Source organism: Pinus tabuliformis, chromosome 8 (genome assembly GCF_031772625.1).
Source record: "Pinus tabuliformis cultivar Carrire ecotype Pingquan chromosome 8, CPIR1, whole genome shotgun sequence".
In the NCBI taxonomy this organism is placed as follows: Eukaryota; Viridiplantae; Streptophyta; class Pinopsida; order Pinales; family Pinaceae; genus Pinus; species Pinus tabuliformis.
Genome location: NC_142294.1, coordinates 1,091,405,531 through 1,091,428,378, shown reverse-complemented (window position 1 = coordinate 1,091,428,378; position 22,848 = coordinate 1,091,405,531). Strand labels below are relative to the sequence as shown.

At 38.8% G+C, this 22,848-nt stretch overlaps 1 protein-coding gene across 2 annotated transcripts in view; it reads left to right on the top strand.

Annotated features, from left to right (window-relative positions):
• Window positions 1-22,848, top strand: part of LOC149239151 (UvrABC system C protein, putative (DUF3411)) — a 158,533-nt gene that overhangs the window by 1,560 nt on the left and 134,125 nt on the right. The window contains exon 1 of one of the 2 annotated variants that reach the window (XM_089373335.1): window positions 4,176-5,045. The exons of the other annotated variant lie outside the window; for it this stretch is intronic. Coding sequence (XP_089229461.1) covers window positions 4,494-5,045 — 552 coding nt within the window. The 5' untranslated portion in view covers window positions 4,176-4,493. Of the gene's footprint in view, window positions 1-4,175; window positions 5,046-22,848 lie in introns of those variants that run through there. 2 annotated transcript variants of the gene reach the window in all.

Below are 22,848 nucleotides of genomic sequence, written 5' to 3'. Positions count from 1 at the left end.
AAAAGCCCTCGTTGTCATTGTCAATGAACCTGGTTCTTTGCTGCATGCTTATTTGGATAATCTTTCCATCTCCTGTTAGTGCTTGCAGAATATGTGATTCAATATTATCTTTGGGAAACTCTCTTTATTCTCTTCGCTAATAGAAGTCCGCCGTGCAGTCCTAAAGGGCCATCTAGGCCTTCTTTATCTGCATGGCAGATTCCAGAATATTTTGGAAATCTGACAGATAGGGGGGTCTGTTTGACTTCGATTCTTTTCATCAAGTTTTAGAAATCAAATTAAATTTGGCAATCCTAAACTCCTCTGCCTCAGTCCTAATGGCCATTGAAGATTCCAGAATATTTTGGAAATCTGTCTGATAATGGTGAAGCCAATTGTTTGACTTTGTTTTTGTCCATCAAGTTTTAGAAATCAAATTAGGTTCAGCCGTCCTAATCTCCTCTGCCTCCTCTTCCTATTAGCGATTCCACTACAAACTTTGACTCCCCATGGATGTTAATCGTATTTGTACCTTCTTCTCTGGCAATAGTCATGAGTACGGTTGCTTCCTTTTCTCTGTATAGTTACTATGCCCTTCCCATGTTCACATTCAAATTCAATCTTATGGTTTTCTGAATTGACTAAAATTCCTCCTGCTCCATATGTTTCCTGCGTACGGTTGCTTCCTTTTCTCTGTATAGTTACTATGCCCTTCCCAAGTTCACATTCAAATTCAATCTTATGGTTTTCTGAATTGACTAAAATTCCTCCTGCTCCATATGTTTCCTGCTTTTTTCCTGAGGCTCTGTCAAAATACCCATCTGGACTGTTGGCGATGATGTTTGGATCTATTACATTCTTCCTTTTTTATTCAAATTTTGTCCTCTCAAAGTTTTGGTATTGTCCTTTTATTTTGTAGTATGTTTTGCAAGGCCAGATTTCGTTCTCTTGGAACAAAGCTTCGTTCCTAGTAAGCCATTATGCCCAAACCAAAGTTTTGGTATTCTCGTTTTAGTTTGTGGTACGTTTTGCAAGGCCAGATTTCGTTCTCTTGGAACAGAGCTTCGTTCCTGGAGCAGAATGCTGATCTCTCAAATCTCTGCTTTCCGGTCATGCCTCCAAACGTTCCTTCTTCATACAATAGGAATTTGAACAACTTTGGCAAAGACAAATAACATTAATAACACTTACCCCAACTCAAATTCTATAATGGCCAATAACTACAATGATCTATGTGGAATGGTTATGGGGTATCGGTGTCAAATGCACCAAAATGCTCAAAATGAAAGGAAATGTGATCAATTGTTGAATGATTTGAACATGCAGCTTAAGGACGTCACTTGGTAGGGAAACAACTTTATATTCTATAATAATGCCAAATTTGATAATCCAATTACCCCTCAACTTTGTTTAATGTTTTATGGAGCAAGCTATTGTTTCTAAACACCTCAACTTTGTTTAATGTTTTATGGAGCAAGCTATTGTTTCTAAACAGAGCCTAAAGAAGTAGATGAAAATTTTGTCAACCATGGTGCAATTAGAGATGTTTCTTTGGAATTAAATGGACTAAATATCCAACCTCTTGAAAATCCTCTTGTCATCTGCAGAAATTTGAGATATGTCAGTTTTCTCAATGTCGAGAGTCAAATGGTTGTGCCTTTTCTTGTTGTCCACATTTTTTAGGATATGCTTGTGAGGGGAATTTAGTGAGTCTCATGATGATATATTGCTATCCTCTTTTCCCAATCTTTGGGAATCTCATACAATCCTTAATTTTTTTTAAGGATACAATTTTCCTCATGTGATTTTGTGATATATTAAAAGGAAACGAAACTTAGGGTGCATGTTTTATATAATAGCATTTTTTTCATTATTATTATTATTTTTTTAAATTTTAATTAACATGTTCTAAAATCAATAGTGACCTCTTAGAAGCAATCACATATTCTTCACTATTAAGCTTACTCATAGAAGATGGTGAGCTTAATGGTGAAGAACATGTGTTTTCTCCTAAGAGATCACAAGTTCAAATTCAGAGGGGGTTATGAAGACATGTGTTTTCTCTTACAAAGTCTCATGTTTAACTTGTGTAAAATTATTTCATAATCTTATGAGCCTAATGGTGAAGACATGTGTTTTCTCTTACAAAGTCTTATGTTCAACTTGTGTAAAATTATCTCATAACCTTAAAACTAGATTATTATTATTATATATTCAAATATTTTGTTTATGGTGGATATTGAATTGACAATTAGACCAAGCTCATACTTGTGTGACACGAGGTGGATTTCAATCGTTACTACTATAATATCTAGGTGAACCTATATATGCGTCCATGTACAACCCACAAGAACCACCCACTTTACATAAGACTTCATATCATGAGATTTTGATCACTCCCACTATAATCTTTAGCTGAACCATATATGCGCCCATGCACGATCCACTACAGGATAGGCACGCAGGCAGATAGGATTAATAACAGGAGAAATGACAATAATACTGATCACCTATCGGGCATAGATAGGGCAGTTTATCATCATTTTTTTTTCTTTTTCGGTTTGTTATGGAGCGTCCTCTCTTTTGGCGCCCCCCTAAAGAAAATAAGTAACTAAGGAGAGGCAAAATGTGCAATCTGGAGGGGGAGTGGATCCATCATCAAGTGGATCCAGCCAGTCAGAGAGAGAAAGCACGGGGAGTGAATATGAATAGTGAGTGACTCCGTCCCTACGGGCCTGTTGGTCGAGCCCCCTACCGGGTCGTCTCCTCACACGTTACCTCACCCTTAGGGCCTATTGTAAAAAAATTTAAACCTCAAACCATATACTTTACATAAGACTTTATATACTTTACATAAGACTTTATATCATGACCATCAACAATAAAGCTATCTTTAGATAATGTTTTATTATTATTTCATATATTAATGATACCAATATAATCAAATTTATTATCAAAATGAAACAAGGAAATCAACATTGAGATGAATCTTATTATTTTGAAATTGGGATCAAATCATAAAGATGGGGAATGGATTTGCATGTGGGATGCCTAATTCTCATGATGTTTGCTATCGTTAACATAATTGATTTTCCCTTTCTCATCACTTTTTTTCGGGGCTAGCATCATTTTCAAAAAGTGTTCATAAAGGTTCCGACATAAGTTTAGGTGGAAATGGTTTTTTTCCTTTTACGTGTTAATGGTTAACATAATTGATTTTCCCTTTCTCATCACTTTTTTTCGGGGCTAGCATCATTTTCAAAAAGTGTTCATAAAGGTTCCGACATAAGTTTAGGTGGAAATGGTTTTTTTCCTTTTACGTGTTAATGGATTAGGTGTTATAATATCTGTAATTGAATTAAAAGAAAAAATCTACCAGTATAAAAGGATTTACAGATGGTGTAAACAAATTACACAGAAAGTTCAAATTGAAAAAAGCAAAAATTCAAAAACATAATCTCACTCTATATTAAACAATATTTAATTTCTTCTTTTCTCGAAAATATTTTTTTTTATCCTCTAAGTTAAAATGTGAGACAGATGATTAAGCTTTCTTATACAATGCAATAGAAGTTAAAACATAAAACACAATTTATAAAAATTCAAAAGAATCAAGTTAAAACATAAAACACAATTTATTTAAATTCAAAAAAAATTATATTGAAGATATTGTCAAACTATTTATTATAAAAATATGTACATTATTTGACTTTAAAAAGTTAAATGGAAGTACAAAAATAATTATATAAAGTTAAAAATAAATATATTAAATTGTAAAAATATGTACATTATTTTGTTAAAATGTCAGACATTTGAGTTCTTGATAATCTGAAGTATTGAAATATAAGTGGTTGCCTGTAAGGAGTGACAGAATGTTCTTAGAATAATATAAAACTTCGAAAAAAATCATACAAAGCAGACCTTATGCTTTCATCTTTATGCAAATTTTTCCAAGAACGCTCCAGGGTCTTTGTTCCCCACGGTCTTTGTGTACACCATATGTAATTTGAATTTGAAGTCAAACCATAATACGTTCATCCCCTCTGAAAATTTCACTTATTCCAAGTAAAATGAATATAAAATAAAGGGAAAAAAATGTTCAAAGCGCCATGGTGGAAAAATATATCAGCAGATTTTGTTTTGATTGGAATATATCAGAAGATCTTGGTTTAATTCCCCTTCATAGTTGGAGCTGAAGTCGAACACAGCCCGTATCTCGTGGGGAGCATGGATGGCTTTAATGGTTAGATTTTATTTTATCTTTAATTCACGCACGACGGGCGGTTGAGATCGAGTCATCCGGTTGGTAGGTAAGTGGGTCGTTAGATAGGTGGCTTGGGACTGGTCCACAGCTAATCAATCGTCTCTTCAAAGCAAGAAGAGGAGATGGAATGGTTGGATTTGAATATATAGATGCACAAACAGTTTTCTCAGCGGATTCCTATGTTGTGAAATATCCTTCGGAACTAACCGAACCCTAAAAGGGCAGCCTGACTGAAGACTTGCAATTGGCAATGGCAGTGTATTTGTCGACTTGTCAGGTTGTTGCAAGGGCCGGGTGGAACTCGTGCTCATTGTACGATGCTCACTCTTACAGAGCATCTACGCCTCTCAAGAGGCTGAGGGTAGACTTCCCTAGTAACTCTGGCGGAAGAATAAGCGCTCGAAGGCTTGGGCCAGGTGCGGAGGGTGGATGGAGAGGAGCATATAAAGTGGTCTCCACGGCCGCAGGGGCAGGGAGAGGGGATGGGAGTGGGAATGGGAATGGTAGTGGCGGCGGTGGAGGTGGCGAGGGGAATGAGAACGATAATGAGAAGAACAAAGAGGAAGCGATGTTGGCGTTGGCAGTGCTAGGGAAGTCATTGGAGACCATTCCGGGTGATTTGGCGGTGGCTGTGACAGAGGGGCGCGTTCCCGCTGCCATTATCAATCGCTATGCCGAATTGGAGAAATCGGCCCTGTTTCGATGGCTTCTTCAGTTTGGAGGATTCAAGGAACGCTTACTCGCTGATGACCTCTTCCTCGCCAAGCTTATCATGGAATGCGGAGTGGGAATTTTTGCCAAGGTAGTTATCATTTCTATTGCAAGGATTCTTTATTCTACTTCAATATCTATGTTTCTTCCAGTGAATTCATGTGGAATTCATCAGAAGGTGAAAATCTATCTAAGTGAGTGAAATGTTGGGCCTTTTATCTACAAATGACAAGAATGAATGCATATTGCTGCATGAATACTCCGGGCAGGATTTCTGAGGGGTGCATTTCACAATGTATGTTATTGCATATTGGTACTTCACAAGATTATCACAAGATTGTATGTTATAATGTCCAAAATTATCCACCCTACATAAATTCTGCCCCAGTCCTTGCAAATCCTGTCACTTCAATGTTTCAGGCAAGATTTGCAAGGTTTTGGGCAGGGAAACTGTCAATGTTTTAAGCATGATTTAGAAGGTTTTGGCCAGGGAATCTCTCACTTCAATGTTCCAAGCAAGATTTCTGAGGAGTGCACCTGTATGTTGGAACCAATGTTTTAAAACTCCGACTTCGACTCCGACTTGGTATCGACTCGGCCGGCTCGATTTCAATGACTTGGTCGTTGTAAAAGATACATTAAATATTTATTTTTTATAAAAAAAACATAATTTTAAAGATTTTAAACATAATTTTAAAGATTTTCATTCATGTTTCCAAACACACAGCATTATAATATAGATGGAAGACAACATATGATCAAAGTAGGCTCATGAACCAATCCATTATATCAAAATGGCACCCAGTGCACTGTCCAATGGCAATACATAGTCAACTGTCATACATGATCAAAGACTCAAAACAAAAAACACATAACCAAGGAGGCTAGAAATGGCCTCTACAACAAAAGTAACTGTGACCAGACTCCAGTACTACTGGCTAGTAGCTACTGCCAGAGGAGCGAAGATCATGTCGATCAATCTCTGAGTCAGACAGGGGGCCCCATGGCTCCTTCTCATCATCATCATCTCCAACTGCAACTGTAGAAGTGGTACCACTAGCAGGCTGTGCAACTGCAGCAGATGCAAGCTGAGATAGGGTAGATATGCGGTGTCTGAGCAGAGGAAGCGCCTGCAACTGGAGTCCTTGCTGGCTGTGATACTGAGGCTGGTGGATCGGGATCTGCATTCAACTGAACAACATGTTCGACTGATGCCTCGATATCTAAATCTAAATCAAGATCCTCATCAGGATCAAACTCTGCTGGATGACTCTCCACTACCCAATCTGATGTTGGATCAATGTCTTCCAACACAATGGGATCTGAATCAGGTCTTTTGTTCAGCAATTGCTTTCGTCTGAGCCGGAGGTTGTATTTGACATAGACTAGATCATTTAATTGTTTTTGATCCAAACGGTTTCTCTTTTTTGTGTGAATCCTCTCAAAGACAGACCAATTGCGCTCACACCCAGTTGCACTGCAAGTTTGACTCAAAATACGAATTGAAAACCTTTGCAATTCAAGACAATGGCCACCAAAGGCCTCCCACCATTGTGTTGCAAAAGACATAGGAGTGTAATGAGTTAGCTCAACAAAATTACAAATTATATCCAACTTTCAAATTATAAACGATTTAACAAACTTAAAAAAAAAGTAAAACTATTAAGAATTTGAAAATTGAAATTTTTGTTTACCTGGCTCATTTGCTTCTCTTGCAATCTTTGCTAGGTTCTTCCCAAAGGTACCCGAGGCATCGCTGAAGGTTGTAACCTGTCGGTGTATCTCCAGCTGATCAGACTCCAATGGGATCATGCGATCAATGCAATCAATCAGTCCATTTCTGACCTCCCCCCTCAAAGCTCCTGACTCCTTAGCTTTATAATGATACTGTGGGTTCAAAAAATACCCAGCTGCATGTATAGGGCGATGGAGTTGATTGTTCCATCTTTCATCAATGATTGCACAAATGGGCCTATACTTTGCCACTCTATCCTTGTATGCTGTCTTTATTTGCTCCTTTGCTTGATCCATAGCCTCATAAATGAAGCCCATAGCCAACCTTTCCCCATCCACCAACCGCAACACCTTAACTAGTGGCTCAGTAAGCTTCACAATCTCTACTGCCTTTCTCCAAAAAGTTTCTTCGTAGACTTTCTTTTTCAATTCTTTGCCTTCTGGTTTGTTAGACCAATTGCTTTGATTCCATTCATCACTGGAAAACATCTTTTGCAAGTTTTTATGTCGGGAAAGCATAGATTGCAATGTCAAAAAATGAGTAGCAAATCTAGTGATGGCAGACTTAATAATATCCTTGCCCCCAGTGTGTTTCCTCATGAGGCTCAAAACCAATGAATGATTGTAGATAAATTTTGTTATGCTTTTGGCATGATCTACAGTGTTGTTGACCCAATCTATTTTTCCAATATCCTCAAGCATGAGGTCTATGCAATGTGCAGCACATGGCGTCCAAAAGATGGTTTTGTGTTTTTCCTCTAATCGTTTACCAGCAAGAACATAGTTAGAGGCATTATCTATGATGACTTGAACAACATTAGCCACCCTCACCTCCTCAACAACCTGATCCAATCGCTGAAACATCAAGTGCCCATCTTTTACCTTATCAGATGCATCAACTGATTTTAAAAACATGGTTCCCCGTGGGCAGAAGACAAGAAAGTTTATGATGGTACGGTTTCTTTAATCAGTCCATCCATCTGACATGATGGTACATCTTGTTTTTGCCCATGAGTCCTTGAAATCTTTCAAATACTCATTAATGGATTCAATTTCTTTCTGCAAACGATACCCCCTTAGCTCATGCATAGTAGAGCCTTTGAAGCTTTTTCCAGCAGCATGTATGGCATCAAACATAGGCTCATAATATGGTGAACGGGAAGCATTTAAGGGGATATTAGCATCATACCACCATTTAGCTATGTACTCACAAGCAGTCTCCCTCAATTCTTTCTTCCAATGGTCATCTAAAGTGGGCTGCATTTGACTTTTATTAACTTGAGGACCATATGCGATGGAGAGGAGGGAGTGAAATAACTTTTGATAGTCATATCACCCTTTTTCATTCTACCCTTTCCCTTATCTTGAACAGAACCAAAAGAGGGAGGAACATATCGGAAAGGGTTGGATGCATCAGTTTGAGGGATAGAGGAAGAACCCTCAAAATCATAATTGGGGTTGGTAGCCATCATTTTTGTATCTCCCTCTTCCTCCCAATTTCAGCCTCTATTTTTCTTTGCCTAGCCTTATCTTCTTTAAATTTCTCAAAGCTGGCCAACAATTGCTTCCTAATCTCCCCAATTTCTGGTGAGGTACATGGAGTAATTTGGCCTCTAATCCCTGCCAAGCTAAGTCACATGACACGAGGACACGAGACACGGAGGACACGTAAATACGTGGTATTCAATACGAAACGCAGCGACCTGGAAACAGGACACGGGGGACACGTTTTATATATATTTAATAAAAATATATATATATATATATATATACCGAAATATAGTTTTTTATCCATATTAAATTGCAGGTTGCAGGCTTGCAGCTTATCTAATCAAATTAAAATATAATTACTTCTCAAAGTTCATAGTTCACTTTAAAAAAATAAATAGAATCAAAATTTACAACTTACAAGCACATAAGAATAGATATTAAAACCATAAAATGCAGATTTTCCATTAAGTCATCAAAATCAAAATGTATCACTGTTCAGTGCTTGCAATGTACATAGATAGATCATAGACTACAGTAGATACTGACTCCTGAGAGAATGCCAATGGAAAATACAAAAGAGTAGATACTAGATACTAGATACAAAATAAGTAGGAATATCATAGCTCGGTACTGGTCCATGAGTCATGACTCATCACTCTATCAATAGTACATGTCCTCTATGTCATAGTCACCATCACTGCCACTGCCATCTGACTGTACTCCATCCTCCTCCTCTATGCCCAATCCAGGATCTGCTGCTGTGGAGGATGACCCCTCAAGATGCTGTGTCTCATCATCAAAAGTCACTGGCTCTAGCACTGGGTCATTAAGATCCATGTTGGCTAATGCCAACTCAATACTGTCGTCCAAGCCCATATCATCAGGAAACACATCCCACATCTTTGTTTTTCCCTTCAACCACTCCTGTCTCTGCCTGTAAATAAGACGAAGGTTGGTGTGCACATACACCATTGTCTCCGCCCTGGATTGCTCAAGCCTGCTCTTTTTCAAACTATATAGATTCCCGTAAGTGCTCCAATTCCTCTCACAACAAGAAGATGAAGTAATTTGAGAGAGGACCCTCAAGGCTAACTGTTGTAGAATAGGGCATGCTGCCCCATGAGTTGCCCACCATGCATAGGCACTTTTGACCCCCCTATCTCCAAGTACATCATACGCCCCAAATCTCCTGGTGCCAGTGGAGAACTCTACAAAGCCTTCCTCCACCTCAAGAAAAGATGTGTTATCCTGAAACATCCTTCTGAATGCTATCTTCCTCCCCTGTGAAATCTCTCCATCCATGTGAGGAGGGTATCTGTGTGAGGTCCCACCATGCAGCCACTCTTGACTGTAGTACTTGGGATTCAAAGAGTGAGCTAAGCAATGCAAAGGTGTGCAATTCTTATCCCACCTAGAGATAAGAATATCCTGTATGGTGGACCATAAGCTCTCTGCTGATGTCTCATATGCAGGGCACTCATTCTCCATAACAATAGTCTTCACAGAGTCAATCATGGAATCCCAACCCTCATAAACCTCTCCTAAGATGGGCTGGTCCGTGTCTGCAAACCGCAAGAAAGAAATGATAGGGTTCATGATCTTTATGGTAAGATCCACCCTTTCCCACCAACCATCATCTAACACTATGTCCTTTACCTTTTTTGAAGCTGTTTGATCCGTCTTTCTCCAAAAAGACCAAAGATCTGAAATAACCATGGCCCCAAGAGCGGCCTTCACCTCCTTCAACCTCTTAAGCATGATGAATGAGGAAGCAAACCGAGTATCTGCAATCTTCAACAAGGATAGATGTGTGTACTCTTTATATATTGTGAGGGCATTGGTATGGTTTTGCACAAAATTTCGGATATGGCGTGCATCCTCAATAAGATTGCCAATCCATGTCACATCTGAAGCAATAGATTTGAGTGCCAAATTCAAAGAGTGAACAATGCATGGTGTCCAAAATATTTGTGGATATTTAGTTTCCACAATCAAGCCAGCTGCTTTGCAAACAGGTGCATTATCTGTGATAATTTGCACACAACTTTCAATGCCTACTTCTTCAATAACTTTAATAAACAGCTCACCCATATATTGTGCATCTTTGTATTGTCCAAGAGCATCAATTGCTTTCAAGAAAACCGGTCCATTTTGAGAATATACCATGAAATTGATGAGAGGATGGCGTGCTGTATCTGTCCATCCATCAGAGACAATACTGACACCAGATGAGATCCATGATGATTTAATAGGTTGTAGAATTTTATCCACCTCCTTCCTTGCCTTCACCAACAATGTGGTTCTAAGTTTTTCTGAACTTGGAGGCACATACCCAATTGGAGCCCTATCAACTAGAGCTCGACACATCTCAATAAACATAGGAGACCGTGCAACATTAAAAGAAATGAAGTTGAGATAGAAAAAGAATGCCAATGTAAGATCAACCTCATCTCGCTGCTCACGCTGAAAAATCTTGTCCATTGGACCACTATAAGTTTGGGCTGCCCTCTTTTTTGTTGGCTGAATTTCTTTTCTCCCAAATCTACTAATATTAGAATTCCTCAAGAATGGAAGAGGATCTTCATTTTTACTAGCTTTCCTGCTTGCTGCCACCACATTCACAGAGCCAGCTGCATCCTCCCTTACCAAATCCATTCTTTCGTCCTGACTGATAGTTTTGCATGATGCAATTCCACAAGGCAGGTCCAACAAATGGCCCCTAACTCGATTGTAAGTGCTCTTATATTCAAGCTTGTAGAAATTACAAGACCATTGCACATTCCCTCCCAGACCAGTCTTTGGCACTTGCTTCTTGGTTACATACTTCCAGAGAGGGTATTTTTTTAGCTGTGCTTGTTGTCTTGCTGCAGCAGCATCATATTTTAATGTTGGCTGAGAAACACCTACAGCTTCACTTGAAGCACTTGGGGCACTATGACCAACAGAAGGTGAAACACTTGGAGTTGGAGGGCGGGGACCACGAAAAGCACTGCCCTTCCTTTGACCTCTGCCGGCTGCCTTGGATGATTGAGCCATTAATGTGAGAACTGTTATAAATTCCACACACCTTCACCTACAAAAAAAACAATTAAAGTCACAATTAAAGTCTTGCTGTTTCTTACTGTCTGTAAATTGTCAATTTGTCACAAACCTACAAAAAAAACAATTAAAGTCACAATTAAAGTCTTGCTGTTTCTTACTGTCTGTAAATTCAAATTGTCAATCTGTCTGTTTATTAATTATGAATTTGACACTCTACACAGGTAAGAGGATGACTATTTGGCATAAACTTGTATATTTCTGTCTATATCTGTCTCTGCTTTTATTGCACAAAAATCTGAGAACAATAAAAAAATTAACTGCTTGTGATTGCAGCAGTTTTGTTATGCACAATGTGCGTTTGGCATTACGTGTACATAAGGAGATATGCTTATGAGATGGAGCACAAGGTGTCCAAAGAACAAATTGGCAGCCTATTCTCAAGCTTAAGCGTGGCCAGAGTTCCTGGAATTGGGCTTCTGTTCTCGGAACTGGCACAGGGAATTCCACTCATATTTTCACATTTTATAACCAATCTCCCTGCTGTACATTCTGTTGTTGTATTTGTTTGTGTAAAGTATTTGCCAGTGAACACAGTCCCGGCTGAAGAACGCTTTCGATTCCGACGGGTTGATCCAAAAGAATACAAAATGTATCGATGTGTTGCGAATCGCGATGTATGGTTACACGGATGTGCGTATTGGGAATGCCAAGACTGGTTCTCGGTTGCTTAAGAGAATTGTGGTTAACACTGTATATCGGATACAAATTACAATTATTTCGGCCAGTTCATTACGAACTCTCAGTTCACCATTGCTGCTACCTAAGGATCATTTCCAGTTACTAGAAATAAAAAACTCCAGAAGTACTGCGTGCAGCGTTAATGCTTGTTACTGTTACTGGTTACAGTCTTACAGAATAATGTAAGTATAAAAACCCTGCCGGTGGGCTCAAAATATACAGCGAGCAAATGTAACGTGAATGCTATTGCTTACTGGTTTAAAACTTTAACGCTGGTCCTGGTTACGCTGGTCTTGAACGAACAGCAGCTCCACACGACACACACAGCTCCCGCAGCTACACACGACACACGAACAGCTCCAAACAAACGAAAAAAACCCTGACGCTGACGTTATAAACCGAATTTTTTTGCAATACGTATTCAAAAATCGAAATACGTTATGGCAACGTATTCTCTGTACCGAATACGCGTATTCTAAATTCATGACACGAAGGGAAAACGTAGAATACGTATGCTATTTTTAGGACACGTCAAAAATCGTATTGGACACGTATTTGGGCCGTTTTCGTGTCCAATACGTGAAATACGAGACACGGGACCCTAGGGGACGTGTCCTGTGACTTAGCTGCCAAGTGTTGTTTCAGCGTATTAATGCCCCCAGGACCTTCCTTAATTTTCCTATGGCAAAATTTGCCTTGCATTTGACTATCAACCATTTCAACATATGCCCAAGCAGGATCTCTCGCTCTAGGTGCCATTGTTTGACTAGGAAATGAAAGCAAACAATCTGAAAATGAAAAAGAAAAAAACATTGATTCAATGTTCATTTCTTTCACAAAAAACACTCTCTAGGCTTTCTAGATATGCACCTAAAATTTAATAAGCAAAAACAGATTTGTAGAGGTGAAAAAAAATACCTCCAGGCACAAACTGCCTCCTCAAGCTTGCTCCAAGAATCAACTCCTCAATGCTGCTCCAAATGGCTGCCCAAGAAGCTCCTCACTCCAGCTACAATGCTTGTCCAAGACTCCTCACTGTTGCTCCAAAAACAAACTCAAGAACTGCTCACTAACTCTCAATGAAGTTCTCACTCAAATGCATGAGATGGCTGTGAGAGAATGAGAGCATTTGAGTGTGTTAAATAGGGTTTGGGAGGGGGAAATGGACCCCAAATAGCATTTAACTAATTCATAAAACACATTGGAGTCCCCACCAATCAGCAAACACTTGAAAATTTTATAAAAAATATGACAAATCACAGTTTAATTGGGGTTACAGGCTGCAGGTTATGACCTGACCGAGTTATTGCGGAAACGGCCGAGTCTCGTACCGTTCCCTAAACCAAGTCAATTTTTTTTACATTGAAACGGATCAACTCGGTCGTTTCCGTTTCGAATCGGCCAAATTTTAAAACATTGGGAAAAACCCAATGCGTTTTCTTATTAAGCAATATCAAAGTACAATCTGGGTGCCAAACCGGCCTACCCAACAAAGAATTTCCTTGGCAGTAATACCTCTCAATTTGAGACAAATTTCGCGGCTGAAACCCTAGATAATCCTTCCGGTAGCTCCTCAGCTCGAATCTGCCCCAGAAACCCCAGCGTCTGCCCTTTCTGGACTGCGTTAGCCCCTCTCTGCCTAGTGCTAGCCTTGCGTCACCCTAAATGGGTTTGCGTCAGCCTTAGGAGACCCTGCGTCAGCCTTTTGGCCCTCTGAGTTAGCAATGTTGGCCTCTCTGAGACTCTGCGCAGCTCCCGACTGCCTCTGCGTGGCCCTGTGTGAGCTCTGGCTGCTACTGCGTCACTCTCTCTGGATACTTGCTGCTCTTTAGGCACTATCTCTGCCTCTTTGTCTATCTGTACTCAATTCCCCTCAGCTGCAACTCCGATCACTGATTCTATCTCTCTTAGCAAACCTTGCTTTAGAGAATAGAATGACTGATCACTTTTGTGTGTTCTTCAAGTGACCCTCAAGCCTCCTTTTATACTTTTCTCGTTGACAAATCAACGACCGAGATTAAGTCCCTAATCAACGACTAAGATTAGATCTGGCTTGATCCATGAATTTTGGACCATTCTAACACAGTTTTATATTAATTCATATTGATATTTTAATTTCCCTAAGTTTAGACTTAGGGACTCCATTAAAAATATTAATTATTTTAATATCTCTCAAACTATTTAGAATCTGCCCAAACCCTTTCTGGGTATTGGAGATCTCATGTGCCTTAGCCTCTCCACCAAATTTCGTGATTAGAGCACATCTGATGCCACCCCAAATCAACACTCCTTAGCTCATGAAAATTCTCAATCTATGTGTATCTCGACTCCATTAGGTGCAAGCACTAAGGCACTAATCATCGTATCCCTTTGGTGGTCAAATTTACCCAGGGCATCCAATGAATTTTATTGTAGCCATTCAAACCCTTCGATTTTTGGTCGACTGCTGCGTTGGGTTTTTTTCTAGGGGTTCTCAGAGTTTCAAGGAAATCCGATGGTGGAATCCTAAGATATAGCAAGCCCTATCCACAAGACGAATTCTTGCCCTAGCTTGATTTGGGTTAGTGTCCTCATTGGGATCATTGCATTCAAAATCTCAAAGAAAATTAGTCCTTTGATCCTATTCTCTTCCCTAATTAGGTCAAGCCCTTCCTTGGTTGATCAACTCCAAACCCTTGACCTAGTTTGGGTCCATTTGGATTCCTTGGGGTCCCGCAACTCTATAACTCAATTTCCACAAGGATTACATAGAATTCATTTCTTCACAAGTATCCTTAAGCCTACGAAGCCTCTTGTCAAGGCATATCCTTTAACCCTAGGTCAAGGCATCCTCATAGCCCTTCTTAGAGAGCCAATCACCTTGCTTTCAAAGCAAGAAAGCCAATCAATTGAGCCTCTCTTGTGAATAGGATTTAGGAATCACCTCATATCTTATCATTGATCCATCCATTCCTGTGATTCCTTTCATAACATGACTCCTCCCGTCGGTGCAAGTTCGTAAAGAGCAGGGAGCCTTAGTTGAGGTGACAGTGGGCTATTGCTCCATTGTTGCCCCTTGATCTAGTAGTTGCTCTATAGGATCCCCTCCTAGGACCCCTGCTAGGTTGAGCGGTAACAAGGCTCAATGATGCTATAACCAGTGATGACAATATCAGTGATATATCGTTGAATATCAGAAATATCACAATATATTCGGCGAGCTGAAATATTGCGATATTTTCGAGATATAGCTAATATCTTGACAAAACATTGCGCAACGATATAAAATATCGCTGCTTTGGCTGGGATGCGCCTAGAAAAGGGAAAATTGGCTTTTTTTTGCTCATTTCGGTTTTCTGAGTGTTGGAGATGAAGGGGAAGAGCGTTGTGGTAGTTGTCAAGGAGGAATTGAGGATTGAACAACCATTATCACCACCCACTAGAATTTTTTGTGGATCAAAGATTGAGTTGGAGTTCACACGCCTCAATGATTTAGTGTATGTGCATTACAATATTCGATTTCTTCTGAAGCAAATAGAAGCGCCAATTGATCCAGATGCCATTTCCTTAGACAATATTGATGTATTGTCTTAGTGGAGGGTGGAGTTTGAGGTGCCCATCTTGGAGGAGTCACCTTCATGGTTAGAGCTAGATGAGCCATTAGAACAAGGGCATAAAGAGGAGGACTTGGGGGAGGAGCAGCACGAGGAGGAGGAGGAGGACTCGGGGGAGAAGCAACACGAGGAGGAGACTGTGGGAGCATCAACATCAACACCATCTAATATAGATATAGGAGGGTACAACTCCATACCTAGCACTCATTATTTGGACAGGGCCTTCTACTGCTAGGGGCAGGCCTGGCAAACAACCCATGGGTTTCATGGGCAAGCAGTTTTATTTTTAGTAGTGGCTCCCATTGTGAGCCCTTAGGATTGGTCATAAAATCGAAGAGAGTCAATGTCATGTATGAAGGACCCTTCTTGGGCATGTTACATTTGTATATGAGTCATTGAAAATGTCAAATAACCCTCCAAGGCCAAGCTCAAGCATCTACTTCAGGTTGACCTTAAATAAAATAATTAACTTGCTCCAATGGACATGTCGACTCACCCTTTGTTCAAGTCGGCTTATTATGGAGGCTCCAACAACTATAAATAGGGCAGCTTGGCCTCATTTTAGAGCAAAAATTTCTGTTATCATCAAGTCTGAAACAAGAAGTGCGAAAGGGTCAAGAAAGATAGCCCTATAGCCAACGAAGTAAAGCAAAGGAAGATCGAAGTCTTTAGGAGTTTTTTTGGGTTTGTTTTGGATCACACGTGCGAAGAAGAGAGAGGTCATTCGCTGCAGAAAAAGCCGAAAGGAATTGTAGTCCTCTTAGGTAGCTGAATTGGAAGAGGGGCAAGTCAAAGGAGAAGCCGAGACAAGCTAGAAGGAGACTCTGTCCTAAGCAAAGGCATCAAGGACATTTGCTAGGAGGAGAAGCTAGGGTTTTTGAATTAGGGTCAAAGATTGCAGACCTAATTCAAGGAGGCCGAAATAAGCGAAAGTCCGAAACAGAAGGAAGCTGAAGTCGAAGAGAAGTCGAGGAGGAGGAAGGAGCAGAAGGTTGACTATTGTTGACTAAGAATCTCATCAAGGAAGCTTTGTGTCTTGGTCTTGGAGTGGAAAATAGGTCAAGGGTCTTGGTCTTGGTATTCGTCAATTGAAGTCTTTATAAAAAGAATAATTTGTTCAGGTTTTCCTCTCAAGTGGGAGAGGTTTTGGCCCTGGATGATAGCCTATATTCCCATTGATTGCTATTGGATGAAGAATAACACTATACTAACATAAATAAAAGAAGATACTAATCTAAGAAGTAAAAAGCATTCACAAGCAATTATCAATAGAAGAGAAATCACTTAATCATGCCCTAGATTTCTCAACACAATAGAGTACAAATATACTGAAGCATTAAGTTAACTAAACCAAATACCTAGGCCTAGTTAGGTTCATAGTCGATAAGAGACACATCTTTTACATACTAGACTTCAACTTCTAGCTAGGGTTTTGTCACAAACCCCTAGATTTTATCATCGAGACACAAAGTCAATAATTCAATCAAATTAGATTCAAATCACAGTACTATACACCTAGGTCTTTTAATATTACTTTTACAACTGTGTGACAAACTCTACTAGGGTTTGTTGCAAACCCTAGATTTTATCATCAAATTCATATCCACAATCGAAAACAAATTCTCTCCGAGGGTTTTGTTACAAACCTTAGATTTTTATTTTTAAAGTAAAATCATATCAACAATCGAAAACAATATCATCATGTCCTAGAATATCAATTCCTACTAGGGTTTTGTTGCAAACCCCAGATTTCGCAAACTAAAACATGAGTATTAACAATTAAGTTAGTGTACCTGCATATTCATATCTTGGATTAGATATATCACAACAATATGATCATGCACTAGCATTTCACGACAATATCTACTAGATAAACTCAATACACAAACTTTAATACATCAAAGTTAGATATACAACAATTTTGACTAGACAAGGGTTTCGATCAGACAAAGGAATATACACCTAGGGTTTCATTTCTAGGATCTAATTATGATTATTACGATGATTTTGTTTATAAACTCTCAATTACCAAACCCTAAAGATCTAGGGATTCATTATATAACCAAGACATTAATAGCAAACCCTAAAGAACTAGGGTTTCCATCATAACAATACCAAAACCCTAAACATAGGATTTCTAGTCTACATCAACAACCCTAAGTAGACTAGGGTTTCATAATCAACATTGGCATACCTTAAGAGGCTAGGGTTTATAGTGAACCCTTAGAGGTTAGGGTTTCACAAGAATAATCAAAATATAATGAGGGTAGATTCACTCTAATGATTAATCACCCTAATAAGAATCTTTAAGATTCAAAACCCTAGACATAACGATGTCAGTGATGTAAAGCAAATTTCAAAACAGAATGAACATACCTTTTCTACAAAGAGAACCTTACAACAAAACTTGTAGTTTAAGACATACATTGAATTGTTCTTTAGCAAATATTGTAGGAAATCAAATCTTCATGGGATTCCTTTGAAACATAGCTTCTTCCATGCTTAAAGTCTATCCTTTGAAGTCTTCTCAATAATCTTTGAGCATTTAGCAAGCTTTCCTAACCTAGGGAAATATAAAAAAGGTTATTAGCATATAATATAAACAAATCTTGATATGAAAGTGAAACCAAACATAAGGAGGAGACAAAAAGCAAGATACTTATCTTAGGTAAAATGGTGAGGGCTCCCTCTCAATCTAATCTCGAGGGATACCTATAACTCATCAAAATAATTCAAAAATGTTCTAACAAGACATGTTAGACCTACAAACTCTAGAAATCAAAACATAAAGGAAAGCAATTCAAAACTTTAAAATAGAAGACTAAGAGAGATATGTGAGAGAGAGGACTTAGTAGTATAAGTCCTTGACTTTCGATTCTTCAGTCTTGTTCTTCTTGGGTGGAGCTTCATTGGTAACATTTGCTTGATCCCTATCTCTCTTCTTATTCTTTGGATTCTTCAAACATTGATTTTTGTAGTGACCCATCTTGTGACAATTGTAACATTCAATCTTGGATAGGTCATCTTTCTTCTTTGGTCCTTTGAACTTCTTGAAGGTTCCCTTCTTCTTGTGATGAGCAGATTAGGCATTAGAGGTATTTTCTTCTTCATATTCCTTGTTAATTACTAATGATATTTGAGCTTCTTCTTGATTGCATGCATTCCACATTTGTTCAAATGTTGGAGTATCCTTCCAACTATTAAGTCCTGATGCAAAAACACTCCAAGATTTTGGTAGTCCTAGAAGAGCAGTAATTACGAGCTCCTTTTCTGGGACAACTTCATCTATTGCTTGGAGTTCATCTCTGATTCTAGATATCCTTATAAAGTAGGATGATACAATATCGTCTTTCATCATCTTAATAGTCCTTAATTCATTCTTGAGACTTGCTATTTGACCAATGTTCTTGATGGTGAATAATTTGGAGAGAGCCTCATACATTTCTTGAGTGGAATTTATGTTGGATATGTATGGAATTAGGTTGTCCTTAACTCCATCCACTATTAGGTTCATAGCCAAGATTTCGGTTTCTCTGAACTTTGCTTTCTCTGCTTCATCTGTAGGCTTCTTGATTTTTCCTTGAACAAGATCTAAAACTTTGTTCTTTTCGAGGATGAGATCTATCCTCTTTTTCCAGGCCCTGTAGTTGGAGGCTCCTTCTAGTTTGTTTTCTCCCTTCATTGAGTTTGACATAGTTCTTGTAGATAGTAGGCTTGTTTCTTTATATGATCCTCTTTAATGACCTTCCTTTGATCTTCTTTTCCTCAATAGATCTTCACCCTGCTTTTTTCTTCCTTTTTTACCTTAGCCCTAATACCATGTTAGAAAATCAAAAAGGAAGAAATATTTTCTTATATTGATAATTATTTGTGATATTCTTATGTTCTTCTTTTACCTTTTCATTAAGAAATCATCAAAGTAAAAACATGAAGATCAGGGACACCTGAAGTAGGCACTCAGCCAGGGCTAAAACCCCTTATAGGGGAAAACCCAGTAAGAACTCTTACTTCAGTAGATTCAGAATGAGATAAACCAAGACCTTAGATGAAAGACCTTCCTTTTCCACCAAGTCAGCCTTTGAATAAGATACAACAACCTTCAATAGTCTCTTCTTGTCCAATAGCTACAACCCAACATCAACCCAGAAATTTCGGCTCCAGCTTCACCAGAATTTCAGGCCAACTTCTGATTTTCGGCCTCCCAGCTTCTGCAGAATTTCAGCCCCACTGCAACACTCCTGAATTTTGCACGTGTGGGATAGGAGACAGAAATTTCGGTTTCTTCTGCAAGATAATGACCTTCTTCTTCTTTGCTAGATTTTTCCTTCTTGTCCCTTGAATTTCACACATAGAAGTTGCAGATTGAACTTGATGAGTTGATGCTTCAAATGATGTCAAGTTGCTGCCTTTCTATAGGTGATTCTGCCCCTCAGTTAGGCCGACTTGTCCTTCTTTGAGGGCGACTTGGTGGAGAAGGCCTAATTGACTTATTTTACATTAAAATAAATTTCTTTCTTGACAAATAAATCCCAAGAAGGGTATTTTACAATATGACATGGACATGAACACTTGACATAAACCCTAGAAGCCTTCAATGGAGGCTTTGACCTATAAACAATTGACCCACGCATGAAACCCATGTTTTAATAAGTCAATTTTATTTAAAATAAGATTTCTTTTTCTTTCTTTTTGACAAATACATTACATCTTGACTTAAATGCAATTATGAAGGCCGGCACTAGTTACATTCTTCAACAGTCACAACATTTGGTATCAGAGCTTGGTTAAGAGCACTGGTTGGTTCAACATAATACATGTGCTCTGCAGGTTTATGTCTGGTGGGAAGAAAATATTAGAATGTCTGTGTGGTGCATCCTGAGTATGAGGGCCTCCACAAAAGAGAACAAGGAGAACTAATTGTTCAACATGAAAGAAAATACTCCCTGAACTAAAATCAGATCTGAAACAGAAGAGACAGCTGAAGCAATCAAACCCAACTGTCAAATCAGTCAGACATAAGTGCCCATGCGCTGCTCTAGATGTATCAAGTTACTACCAACAACAAAATCCAAATGCAAGCCAACACAACTGAAAATCAAACTGAAGCATGTCCTAGGCACACAAATATCTCAGCTTATAAATTCATACTCAAAACAGGTTGCCTTCCCTGTTCCAAATTTGGTCTACCATGGTGACTGTCATGCAGTAGAAGGGAGAAAACTGGCCTGAAGAGAAAAGTCAGGAGCATGGGCAAGGAAATATAAGGCATCAATTAGGGAAACAGAAATGTCATTAATGAGAATGGACACCCCCATAAATTGGTACTGCCAATTTAAAAGAAAATAAAATCCTAGTAAAAAATGCGTTTTGGCACTAGAAGTCCAACTTTGTAATTCAATAATTTGATCTGTGATTTATTTGAACCGCTGAATACCTTCTTTCAATTGCCTTCTCTGCCGCTGTTTACTCTTATCATATGAATATTCCAATTGTTTGTCAAGAGTGCCTTGTTGCCATTCCAGCCAGTTACTTTGTTCTATGTTCTCTGAATGTGGACCTATTTAATTTCCATCTCTCTTGTGATATCCTCTTTGATCCATTTACATTGTGCTCCAAACCTCTAGTTGGAATCTGGATAGTTTCTTGGTTCCTTGGATTACATATATATTAGTTAATGAGTCTCCTTTGACTGTGAGAGATTTGTATCCCAACTTAATACAGGTATTTATGCCATCCTTTAATGCCTTTACTTTGTGTGGTTGTTGGTTTTCGAGCCCAAGTTCTTCAGATTGACATGTTAACTTATTGCTTACCTTCCCAATCATTAAGTCTAATTATCACCTTTAATTGTATTGTTCACTTATGATATTAGTAATATATCAAGTGATGATAACCCCGAGGGAGCACAGCTCAATTGGCGATGGCCGTGAAAATGAAGTCTTATATGTGAGGAGGTTCGAGGTTCAAATCCCCTCGATTCATCTGTTCCTGTGGAAGGGTAATAGATAGACACCTAGAGGTTATAGTGGTAGTGTTTGGAATCGACCCCATGTCACATGAGTAAGAGACTAGCCCAATTGCCAATTCCTGTAGACACACACACACACACACACACACACACACACATGTCAAGCTAAGTAACCCGACATGTGGATTCAGGATTCGTCGGATATGGGGATTTGAATGTCGGATTCAGACATGTTGACCCCTCGGAATAGGACACGTTTGGATATATATATATATATATATATATATATATATATTAAAAATTAGATATTTCTTACACAAATTCTCATTCATGATACAAATTCATTGATTTCAAACATAGATTTTCATCTAGATGTAAGTTTTACTGTTTACAAAGTAAGTTAGGAATATTATAACATGCATAGTACATACAAAATTCAAATACAATGTAATTTGTGGCATGCCACATAAATGATAAATCATAAATTCTAAATTCATAAATGATAAATCATGATTCATAATACATATTCAATTCATCAATGATCCAATAGGAGAAAGACAGGATAGTAAGATAAAGACACTGACAATTGTAGTTTTCTCATTAAGTCATCAAAATCTAAATGTGTTACATAGGTAGTGCAATGCCAATGGCAAATAGAAATAGAAAATACAAAACAACTACAAGTATACAAGCCTTAAGGCAGTAGCTAGCTCATGACTCATGAGTCATCAATCCTCATAGTCATCATCAAAATTAGCATCACTGTCATCATCATCATGGTCACCACTGCTCTCTTCTGCTGCATCCTCCTCCCCTGTATCCAAAGTCGCCTTTGCATCTGCTGGTGTGGAGGATGACCCCTCTACAGTATCACCATCATCAAATCTAACAGGTTCTAGCAATGGATCATTGAGATCCTTTTGAAAAATCTTGCCCATTGAACCAAGTGAAATTGCCTTTCTTTTTGCTGCTTGTCCCCCACTAAAACTCTCAAATGGGAATTTGTTGCTGCCTTTCCCCAAAAATGGAAGGGGGTCACCGTTCTTGGTTTTTTTTTGATTTTGTAGCCACATTTTCCATACCAACATTGAACTCTCTTTCCATTTCTTTCCTCTTTTGTAAAGGAATTTTTTTACAAGCTCCAACTCCACAACTTGGTAAAGCCAACAAATGGCCTTTCACACGGAAATATGTGCTTGTGAAAGTACTGTGGCAAAAGTTGCATCTCCAATTCACATTGCCTCCTCCCTTCACCTTGCTGCTTGGCCCTTCCTCTCTTGTGACATATTTCCACAAGGGATATTTTTCAATGTTACCTTTAGGAGGAA